At 36.2% G+C, this 12,096-nt stretch overlaps 1 protein-coding gene across 1 annotated transcript in view; it reads left to right on the top strand.

The window, feature by feature from the left end:
* fndc1 (fibronectin type III domain containing 1) overlaps window positions 1-9,368 on the top strand; it is a 40,613-nt gene extending 31,245 nt beyond the window's left edge. Inside the window, exons 17-22 of the mRNA XM_067383073.1 lie at window positions 1,124-1,232; window positions 7,008-7,087; window positions 7,179-7,208; window positions 7,547-7,708; window positions 7,922-8,044; window positions 8,177-9,368. Of these exons, the coding sequence (XP_067239174.1) occupies window positions 1,124-1,232; window positions 7,008-7,087; window positions 7,179-7,208; window positions 7,547-7,708; window positions 7,922-8,044; window positions 8,177-8,292 (620 nt within the window). The 3' untranslated portion in view covers window positions 8,293-9,368. The remainder of the gene's footprint in view (window positions 1-1,123; window positions 1,233-7,007; window positions 7,088-7,178; window positions 7,209-7,546; window positions 7,709-7,921; window positions 8,045-8,176) is intronic.
* The last annotated feature ends 2,728 nt before the right edge of the window (window positions 9,369-12,096 follow it).

Here is a 12,096-nt window from a genome sequence, read left to right as displayed (position 1 = left end):
AAAAACATAAAAAAATCGTACCAACCCTAAACTCTAGATGGCGCAGGCTAATAGGTCCTTTAATTCAACCTGCTCGTAATCACACTGTTATCTATAGGGCACAGCTGAATGGTTTCTGCTGTACCAGTAGCCATTGAGCTTGCATGCTCAACCTCCAAAATACTTGGTAGCATTGCCTTAGCAGTGCAGAGCGCTTCAGAAACGCTCCACCTTCCCCAGCTCCACCTGTATAGATCTGCTACGGGTAATTCATGTACGCTATATTAACAGATCTATTCCGCCAAGACCTAACATATCAACATTGTCATATCCATTACCATTCCAAACACTCCGAGAGTTGTTATGACGGAAATTATGGTTATCAACAGCTGAAACTGTTTATAGAACCTTGTACCTTTAATAATCTCCTTTATTAAAAATGTGTATTACTTTTTATAAAACGGTTAGTTCCTGCATTTTCCTTCAGGTCAGTCCTATGTTCATAATAAAACATCTGTTAAAATGTCTGATGTATTTTGTTCTTTTAACAGTTAAGGGGTTTTCCCATGACTGACAGCGCTAGTCAAAGCATTTGTCAGTTGCGTCTTGTTCTGTGTTCACAACAATTCAGTCTTTTCAATGTAAGTTTTTGGTACTGACTGACACTCATAAAGACAGTCTTTGCTGCCATCTAATGGCATAATAATGTAATTTCTGTTGCTGTTCACGGTCAGGGACTATTTTTTTCTGCCGGAAGGAAGGCTTTTAGTGAAAGTTTACTTGATGAAAGTTGCATTGATACATATTTTTAGCTTTAATATTTGTATTGTGTGGTAACTGTTTTATAAAAGCAATAAGGTATTGCTTACATATTTACTTTTTCAACCATCCTCCCTTCTTTCATAAAGCTTCTCTCCTGCACTGCCTCTCTCTTTTATTTCAAATGATGGAAAATACACACACATGCTTTATATACATCCTGCTGCCTTGGCAGGAGTTTAGACCTTCCATGACGTAATAAAGAACTAGGATTATATTGAAGGATCCCTGCACAGACATGACATAATTTATGCTCATTTATTTGAATCTGTTGGAATCCCTCACATTTAGTGTATGGTTTAATTGCTCACTCTCTCTTTTATAGGCTACATGGTACACAGTGCATCCTATGACGATGTCCTAAACAACAGATGGTCAACCAGACCCTCAAGTGGAACACACCTTCCTGTTGAAAACCTCAAGCCCAATTCCAGGTGCGATCCAGCATGTGACAGGACTCATGCCAGGGCCGTAGTTTGTGGGGGGGATGGGGGGGATGTAACACCCCCAATATTCAAATCCATCAGTTACAACCCCCCCCAATATTTCAACATGAAAATCACAGTAGATCTATACTAACATATGTATAATTAATTTATTTTGTAACAATAATTTTGTTTCTAATCTAATATGAGTTTGTCATAATAAATTAGTCAAAAAAGTACCCCCCTTCCATTGAACCGATTGGTAACGCCCGACCAATGCGCGTCGCACTTTCACCAAAACAGCGCGAGTGGAGCTCTATGTTTGAATGGAGAGCACGGGTTGCACCAAAAAATGAAGAGAACCGTTGCCCAGCCGACTATATTAAACTTCTGTTAAAGCATGTACTGAGAAGGAGGTATGAAAACATTGCAATAGCTAAGTACACTCCACAAATATTTTAACTAGCTAATCCATTGCAATTTAGCCATAACTATCAGTGTAACTGTAATCAGTTACCAAAACAGCCGTCTGTTTTGTTACTTCATTTTTCAATAGTCTCTTACCAATGACAAATGTATTCACATCGGTGTTTGTTTTCTTCCTTAATTAATCTGCCTTTTGAACGAATTGGCTTGAATGAACGATTTAAGTAGCTCACTCATTAAAACGTCGAATCACTGCCACCTACTTGCTTTTTAATATTTAAACATAATTTCTTTCTTTTTGGAATCACTCCATTATGTTAGAATTTGGTTATAGATAAATTCCATAAAGTTATGATAGATAGATAGATAGATAGATAGATAGATAGATAGATAGATAGATAGATAGATAGATAGATAGATAGATAGATAGATAGATAGATAGATAGATAGATAGATAGATAGATAGATAGATAGATAGATAGATAGATAGATAAAGAAGAAATAAATTATCCAATAACGCTACACTTAAAACAGATTTATTTTTTTTAAATTAAAAAAAAAAAATAATAACAGGCAGCATACCAACACTCAACCCCCCCAATGTTGAAACCAAATCTACGCCCTTGACTCATGCACACAGATGCAAACATATCACATCAATCCATTCACTAATTTACATGTGTTGAATTTTTGCATGTTTGTTGTACATTCTTTCATGTGTTTTCCATAGTCCACAATGTTATGAAATTGAATACAAAGCAGTTCTGATGTAGAGGCTCACAAGAAGACAATTGGAACACGTTCTTAATGGAGATCTTGTGGGACCCCTCCTAAATCATGCTTAGTCCAACAATATGCTGGGAAGGCTTGCTGGTATACAAAGCTATAAAATCATTTCTACTTCTTTTATTGGAAATAAATTTATATGTATGTGCCATTTATTTTCCCCTTGTTGTTCAACATCATCTAGGAATAGTCCAAATATTTTTTCTTCAACTATAAGTCTTAAACTACATCTGACAAGACTCATTAATGCATCTATTCAGTTTGACATGTTTGTTTAAAGGGGTGGTTCAATGCGATTTCACTTTTTTAACTTTAGTTAGTGTGTAATGTTGCTGCTTGAGCATAAACAGTATCTGCAAAGTTACAGCGCTGAAAGTTCAATGCAAACGGAGATATTGTCTTTTAAAGTTATGGCAGTTTATTGCCTACAAAAACGACCGGTATGGACTACAACAAGCTTCTTCCCGGGTTGGTGACATCAAAAACCCTGCAAAACACGCCCCCGGGAACACGCAACAAAATGGGTCAGGCCATGTCATGCAGCATAATGAAAGAGGAAGAGTTGTGTACACCAGACACGAGCGGCGCAACGTTTCTAAAGATAATAGAACCCATTGTAATCTTTGATATTCTGTTGCTATTTTTTGGATGCATCAAGGACATATACAAAGAGCAACTCGTTTTTGCTTCGCTAGCCAGTTAGCTGTATTATAGTGCATACTTCTCCAACAAACACCAACAAATTTCTATGTTCATAGACAAACAGTTGTTCATGCCGTAAATTAAACACTACCTATACAAAAATGCGACTACTCAGTCATGTATTCGGCTACAGGAAAGCTTTAATCAGGATAAAACTGTATATTGAAAGCTAACAAAAAGCAGTGACAGCTTATCTAAACACTTTGACACAAATACTAAATGAAATACCATTCTTAAACGTCCTTTAAAAGCAGCGATTGCTGTTCATCTGGGTCTGATTCGGGCTCAATTTGATACAGCAATATAATCAAATTCAGCATACAATATAACCGAAGCCCACATAACCGGTAACAAGTGGTAAGGGGCGTGGCGTTTCCGGACACTTCAGCGAATCACGATGGGCCCGCTAACCAATCTGAGCACATTGCGTATTTCGGAGGGAGTGGCTTCATAGAAGCAGGAAGTCAAACGACAGTGGAATACATATGACAGTGGAAACAGAGGTGTAGAATAAAGCTAAAATATATGAAAAATACAGGGTTTTAAAAAAAAACGAAGCATTAAGACATGTTAAACTGCGCCACAAAAACACAATCAAGCCTAGAAAAAAACCATTGAACCACCCCTTTAATTCTGTTCTGTGTGATTCTGTGCGAGTCTTTGGAGCAGATTGGAACTGATAAATCAAACTCAGATAGGAAGTTTGATGAAAATCATTTGCATTTTTTTAATGGTGAAATTTAATTATCATCTAAGCTCTTTTTTTTTAAGATGGTAATACATTTATTCAGCAAGTGTGCATTAAATAGTGAGCAATAGTGACATCAAAGACATTTGTAATTTTACCAAAGATTTCAATTTCAAATAAATGCTGTTCTTTTAAATTTTCTATTCATGAAACAATCCTGAAAAATCACGGCATTCCACAAAAAAGCAGCACAACTGTTTTGAACATTGATAATAACTCATTATTATCAATGTTCAAAATAGTTGTGCTGCTTTTTTGTGGAATGCCGTGATTTTTCAGGATATAATCAAATTCAGCATACAATATAACTGAAGCCCACATAACCGGTAACAAATGGTAAGGGGCGTGGCATTTCCGGACGCTTCAGCGAATCACGATGGGCCCGCTAACCAATCTGAGCACATTGCGTATTTCGGAGGGAGTGGCTTCGCACTGCTTTTTGATCTGATGCTCATGAAATTTTTCATGAGCATCAGATCGGCATGTTAGAATTCACAGGAATAAATTACAATATATTAAAATAGTAAAGAGATATTTTAAATTGTAACTTTTATTTTGCAATATTACTGTGTTTTTGATCAAATAAACCCAGCCCTCATGAGCATAAGAGACTACAAAATCATACTGACCCCAAACTTTTGAACGGTAGTATAAATAATTTGTTGTTGTTGTTGTTTGAACTCATCAGGACCTGTACATATAAATAATAAATATAAAAATACATGAAAAAATGTATGAAATAATACATAAATAAAAGTTAAAAAGAATAAAATCAATTTTAAAAATAAATACATAAAATAAAAGATGAATCAAAAAAAAGTAATATAAAAATAAATTCAGGATCTATCCATCCATCCATCCATCCATCCATCCATCCATCCATCCATCCATCCATCCATCCATCCATCATTTCTGCAGGTTTGGTCCTCCATACCTGCCAGCTTTGGCCAAGACTCAATTTCAAGCCCATTTCAATGAACTTTATTGTGTCTTCATGTGTCTGTTTCTTGAATGCTGCTCTCACTGTAACACTGTAAACCCCTACTAACACATTTTTGCAGCAGTAGATAAAAGAGGTGTTTATGGGCTGTCTGGACATTTCCCACAGATGTGAAGTAATTTCTGCCTACCAGACCCTTCTAAATGCTTTCTTCACCAAGCAGCATGCCTTCAGGAGTGCATTACGACACCCACGAGCTGTTCCACAGATTTACGCAAAATTAAAACATCCGCCATTCAGAAAGTTCTGCACATCCCTTATGCGTGTTTGTTCATTAAATGTATTAATACTCTCAAGCGCAAGAAAATGCAAAAAATCATCTGCAGATCTCTTCTAGGCCTGCACTCGGGTTACTCATGCATAAATAAATGCATGCAGCTGTGTGCAACACCCCAGGTTTGATTGACATTTGTTTTGTACACTTTCCCAGACAGGCAGATGCACTTTCTCCATCAATACCTTGAGAAAACACGTAAATGCAAATGCACTCATTAGAGATGTTTGGTTCATAAGTGTGGAATGTGAGGATGAAGTTGTTTTTATTGTCCCCTGGGATTCATTTAGAAGCCTCTGTTATTACAGCCTCTCAACTGAGCTCAGTGACTGACAACTTTATAATTCAGGCATGAAGTGTTGATAAGTTTTATGAATGATTTGCAATAGCTTTTAGAACTAGGTAAATAGCCCACACTGTGGACAATAACAGCTCCTTCTTAGTCAAAGCAACAATGACAAACCACTTGGATGCCATATCGAGACTGGAGCTTTCATCAATTCCATGAAAAATTATGGTCAGAAGAACAAGGAAAAATAAGACACACACACACACACACACACACACACACACACATTCTTAATAATATATGGTCAAATGGACAAGGAAGACCGCACATGGACACGCACATCCTCACTGAAATGTGACAGGCCCCCTCCCCACTCTCCCTCTGGCGATCTGACTGTAATTGTCCATTTTCTCTTTATTTTGGGCAGAGTTTCCACGTGGCTGTGCTAATTTGATCCAGCAGTGCTGATTTTATGTCATTAAACGGGTCCTGAGTTCAACTAAGTGAAGCGTGAGCTTACTGAACAGCTTCTCACGGGCAGAACTGTGCTGTTAGCTCAGCTCTTTGAACTTCATCACAGTTCTCTGGTTTAATTTCTTTGCTTGTCTAATTTATACTCCGAGGTAAAGGATGTGCCAGAGTCAGGGCAGAATAAGTGCTTGTGGTCTGGTATTTGTCACAAAGAGGTTTTGTCAGATTGGAAATTCCATGTTGATGTGCTATTCTCTTGCTCACCCTCTCTGACATGTAGCCTCTTCTTGTCATTATTCCTTGTCAGCCTTTTCTTTTCGCCAGATGCTCAGTCTTATAATTTCCTCTCATGCGCATTTTATAGATGGACAGTTTAAATGTGTCCTTTCCTTTGCTTTTCATTTTTTCCCTATCCCTTTTCATTTGATTTTTTTTTCTTTCTCCTTTTTCCTTGTATTTTCCAATCTCTTTTCCTCTTTAACATTTTCATTTTATTTTCAGTTATCTATTTACGTTTCTATTCTTTCCTTTTCATTTTCTATTTTTCTTTCATTTTTATCTTTTTCTTTCTTTAGTTTGCTTCCATTTTTTCTTTTAATTTTTCCTATCCTTTTTTGTTTCCTGTATTTATCCTACCCTTTTTTTTTCCTTTTAATTTTTTCTTATCCATTTTCATTTCCTTTATTTGTCCTACCCTTTCATTTCTTCTTTTTCCTTTTATTTTCCTTCCTTCTTCGTCTTTTTCATTTTTCTTGTTTTTCTTTCATTTACATGTTCTTTTTCTTTTATTTCCTGCTTTTTTCTTGTATTTCCTTTCATTTTCCTACACATTTTCCTTTTCTTTCTTTTAATCTCCATTTCCTTTTGCTTTAATTTCCTCTCTTTTTCCTACCATTTTTTTCTTTTTTCATTTTCTTGCCCTTTTCCTATCCTATTTCCTGTGTCATTCGATCCTTCTGCCCTATTTGTAAAATGAAGTTATGAGTGAGTGCACAAGATGCTTTATAAAAAATTGTCTCTTCATGACAGCAAAATATGTTTTAAATATGACAGATTTTATACGCATATGTTCTCATTCTTGTTCTTAGGTATTACTTTAAAGTTCAAGCAAAGAATATCTTTGGACTGGGGCCACTCAGTGAAACTTTAACGTACGTCACAGAGTCAGGTGAGTGTTCTCTTGTCTGAACCCACATAAAGGTTGTTGAATTCAAAAAATTTGATAAATACAAATTAAATTTGTGTTTTCTTTCATCTAGATGACCCCCTGCTCATAGAAAGACCCCCAGGTAAGAGATACATCATTAAATATGATCTGAATGTTCAAAGTAACCTTTCTCTCTTTATATGCTAAAAAGACTAGCTTGTTTTGTTTTATTTTTTATGCTGATGTGCTGGTGTCCAAACAACCAGCAAGATTACCTTGGTCAACCATCTTTAACCCGAAAAGATTGTACTTATCGAGCTAGGTTATGAGTCAGCATGGCTCTGTTTGCACTAACTAGAAAAAACAGCTGATCTAAGCAGGTCTTTTCATAAGAATCATTGTTCCCTTTTTCATGATATTTTACAAATGTAATGACCTAAAATTAAAAATATTTGTTATTGACATTCATTCCCTTTCTAGGTGGGGAGCCCATCTGGGTCCCATTCTCATTCAGGTATAACCAAGCCCACAGTTCTTGTAAAGGAAGTCAGTTTGTCAAGCGCACCTGGTACAAGAAATTTGTAGGCGTCGTCCTCTGCAACTCACTGCGCTATAAGATCTTCATGGGAGATGAACTCAGAGGTAGTGACCTTCCTTTCTAACAACATAATACATTTAAAACTTTAATCTACTGCTTAGTGTGTCTGTAATATGAAGCGGCCTGTTTTTGGAGTGCTGGCCTAAAAGCCTTGGAAGCATCCAATCCAAACCACAGTTTCCCTCAGCTAAACACAGCTCACTGTCTGAGGTTTGGGTCCTGAGGGATACTCAAGCTATGACTGTTTTCCATTTCAGAACCATTCTACAGCATTGCTGATACATTTGGCCATGGAGAGGACCACTGCCAGTTTGTGGACTCCTATCTAGATGGAAGGACAGGACCACACAATCTCTCCCTCAACCTACCCACAGCTGAAGGTACGAAATATCTGCTCTGTAGTCTAGCTTCACTTGAACCCTCAAATCTTCATGTCATCTCTGTGTTTACTCACTGCCGCTTAAGAGGGTGATCAATCAGCACTGTAACAAGATGCCGTTTGTGCATTTCAGGATATTATCGCTCAGACAGACAAGAGCCAGTGAATTTCGGGGCCATCGGCAAGCGCACACCACATCCTTTCGTTGGATGGTATGAATGTGGAGTTCCAATCCCTGGAAAGTGGTAACAGGGGGAAACTCCAAGAGGACATTTCCACAGGCAATCACATACCATGTGTTCTTCCTATATCTACCAGCCAATCACAGAGGTGAACTATTGCTCACCAAGGCAACCAAACATAAATCATATAGCAACTGCTTCTGATGGAAGGAATATAGTACTTTGAGTAACACTAATATTCCTACATATTCGATATCAAGCACTTTTTTTTAAATCAGTCTGTATATGAGGAAATTGCAGCATGTGTATTTGAGTTTATTAACAGTGTTTTATTTTCATGTGTTAGTAATTATTTCACATTCAATTCCACCTGGAATATTTATCTTACAGTAACTTCGAAGAAACACAAATTGTTGGCTTGTGAAATATCAAAGCACAAAATCAAATGACAAAGTAATGTCTGAGAACAAAAATATGACATTTGCAATGATGTAACAATTTTATCTGTGAGTGATGATTGCTGTTGTTTATATAACTTGCTGAGGTTTTATAATCTTATTTTTTTTGTATTACCCTCTTTTTGAAGAAAAGTTGGCATGGAAGTATTGCCCATATTAGGGCAGATTGAAAAAAAAAACTATTTTTATTTGCTCAGGAATGGTTCAAATTTGAATAAAGGTGCTATGGAGAAAATGTAAGGTGCCACAGACTTCTATTCATTACACACCAAGTCTATAATTAAAAAAAATATATATATTTTATATTAATTATATTGATCACAATCAGATTATTGCAAATCTCTTTTGTGACCTTCCTTAAAGACCCGCACTGCTACATTTCTAGAAAAAAGTAAAGTACAAAAAAAAAAAACAAGAATAAAAAAATCAGGGAAATATTACAGTCACCATCTTAATACGTTTTATGTATCTAGCACATTGTCAAGAAAGGTTGAATTCTTTCTGATTGAAATGTACGTGTCTGTGGTCATGCAACTGTGGTGGGCTTTCCACATAATAATAAGTGGTAATAACTGATCCTCCTTTTCTAAATCTATTTCGAATGAGGTGTTTTAGCAATAACCCTTTCTTCTGACACATTTAAAAGCCTATAACTTTCAAAATTACAAATACCTAGAAAGTTCTTTCCTCCTACATGCCATGCAATAAATTTTATTGCACTTTATATTCTTTTTTTTTATCATTCTTATTCAAATGTTTTATTCAAGATAAAGACTGAATACTTTCCCATCATTAAAAATAAACAATAATTATGGGACGTCAACTCAATGACTGGCGTCCATTCATGTATTCTGGCATTGTTAGAAAGGTGCGTCATCATTTGGCATGCCTGCCATAATTAGTCTCACTTTGGCATCAGCTGGATTTAAATCAAGAGAGAAAAGGCAAGGATTCTTATCTGTGAGTACAGCAGTTCCTTATCATTAAATTAAAACCCATTGATGTTTTATTTGGCACTTGGTCACAATCCACATGCCTAAGGGATCTCTTATGTGTTTTTCCAGACTTGGGTGTTGTAATGGTTATTTTTTAAAGAACAGACATGAGAAGATCCTCTATCCATTTTAAAAGTATACAACGACTGTTCTTAACTTGTCATCATTCAGTCAACAAATATCTATAGAGCTCAAATCACAAATCAATGAGAAACAGTAAAAATTTAGGGCTATATTTTCAAGAAATTCAGAATGTATCAATTCATCTTCTGTAAGAGGAACAGTCTTTACAGATATTGAGTCTGCTGCCAGAGAGAGAGCAAAATGAGACCAGACAAACACATCTGCTAAACATGTTAAAAGAGGAAGTGGGCGAGAGAGAAACTGTTTCTACAAAAGAGCATTTTGCAGAGTGCCGTGCAATGGAACAATATTTTGTGGCAATTATATTTACAAACATGGAATATGTCGTGGGATTAGAGAACATGAGGGATATTTGAGCAGGTTACCGATCTTGTCATCGCAACGACGACACAACATCGCCACATGGGAACCGCATGATCAAATATCTAAGGTTTCCAAATGTGGACAAACCCAAATTTTTGAATGAATTTTTTTAAACCCAACAGTTGGGTTTGTCCATATTTGACCTAAACATGGGTTGAAACAACCCAGCATTTTTTAGAGTGTACTCCAATGACAACTTTAAACTAATCAGAAAAGACAGCACTGGTCACAAAGTTAACACTACACATCACAAATTCCATTTCCCAAGTAGTAATGGACTTGGAGAGGCCTACAATAGTCAATGAAACATTTGAGGTTGCTGATTGGTTTCCAATGTAACAGAATGACCATGAACATGTCTGTTTGGCCTTTGTGTGTATTTGCGGTACTATAAGAATTTTGCTCAATAATTTGCCAATAATCATATAGCAAATGTAGTGTTCTAAAAAGAAAACAGACAATAATGAAGGTCTGCTGAATGAAGTTTTACAGGGAATTAAAGCATTAAAAAAAATTAGCCTTTAATTTAATGCAGAACTACACATGTGGGACCTCTAACTCTGTTAAACAATCCCATTAATGGCTACACACGTAGTGTTCTCTCTTTTGTTTTGGCCAGATGCTTTTGTGAACCCTAATGGCTGTAGGGAAAACCAAGGAAGTTGCCTAAGCAATTACGACTGCCTTGCAATGTGGTTTATTTCAGCTGAAGATTTACAATATGTTTGTTAATCCATAATTTCTCTATTTATGTGTTTGGTTTTGGGATTATTGTAAATTTTAACCAAAAATGTTAATAGCTCAGTAATTTTCATAAGATGAGACCCAGTTTTATTAGATTTATGGGTCACAATTACCTAAAATTTTATATAAAAGTATAGTTAATCAAATTGAAGTAAAGCAGGATCTAAACTGTTTTCCACATGCTATTTGTGCATCTCTTTTCAAAGTAGGTCATGCGCTACTTGGGCTGGAAAATGTTACCACTCATACTAAAAGGATTAAATCATCGAAAGAAAGTCAGGACAGAGAGAGCAAAGAAAGAGAGAGAGAGAGAGAGAGTGATTAACCTGTTGAAGAATTGCCATAATGCTTATAATCCACCATATAGCTGCATGTTTATCAGTTATTAATTTCAGTCACTATAATTTTGCTGAGATACACAATTAAATTCCGGCAGTTCATTAATTACTGAATTCTCTAAAATAAATGTACTGTTACACAAAAAAAAAAAAAATTCCAAGTTATAAGACACACAATGAAGGCAGTATTCTCATACCAACATCAGAAATCACTCAAATTGTGTTATATGTGTATAAAATAAATGTATAAAAACATACAAAGTTCTGTCATAAAACTCTAGATGGCACAGGCTGATAGGTCTTAACCCAATCTTCTTGCAATCACATAATTCTCTAGGGCACATCTGATTTCTTCCTGCTGTATCAGTAGCCAATGAACTTGCTGCTCAACCTTCAAAAAACCTTCTTGGTTAGCATTTGCTATAGCAGTGCAGCGCGCTTTCAGAAACTCTCCACCTTCCTCAGCTCCACCTGTAGATCTGCTATGTGTAATTTATGTACGCTATATTATTCAGCAGCAGCATGTCTTACTTGCTCACAGCAGTGTGTTGTATATGTATTGGCAGTGAAAAGTCCCATACTTGCTCTGCAGCAGCAGCAGCAATAACCAGCAGCAGCACAGCAGACCAAACAATCTGAGAGTTTTCATGACAGAAATATATTTTGCTGAGGTAAAGCTCTAATAAATTTGGCATAATAATATATAATCTACATGTGTCCTCTGTGCTTTGTTTTACTCAGAGTATCTGTGCAAGATTACCAGCCTCAGCCATTGCCAGACTACAGCAGACTGTGCTGAGGGCCCGTTTGATTTTTATGTCCAAACTAT

The sequence above is a fragment of the Chanodichthys erythropterus genome, chromosome 4 (assembly GCF_024489055.1).
Source record: "Chanodichthys erythropterus isolate Z2021 chromosome 4, ASM2448905v1, whole genome shotgun sequence".
Classification (NCBI taxonomy): domain Eukaryota; kingdom Metazoa; phylum Chordata; class Actinopteri; order Cypriniformes; family Xenocyprididae; genus Chanodichthys; species Chanodichthys erythropterus.
The sequence above is the reverse complement of the archived record's forward strand: the minus strand, read 5'-3'. Positions and strand labels throughout refer to the sequence as shown.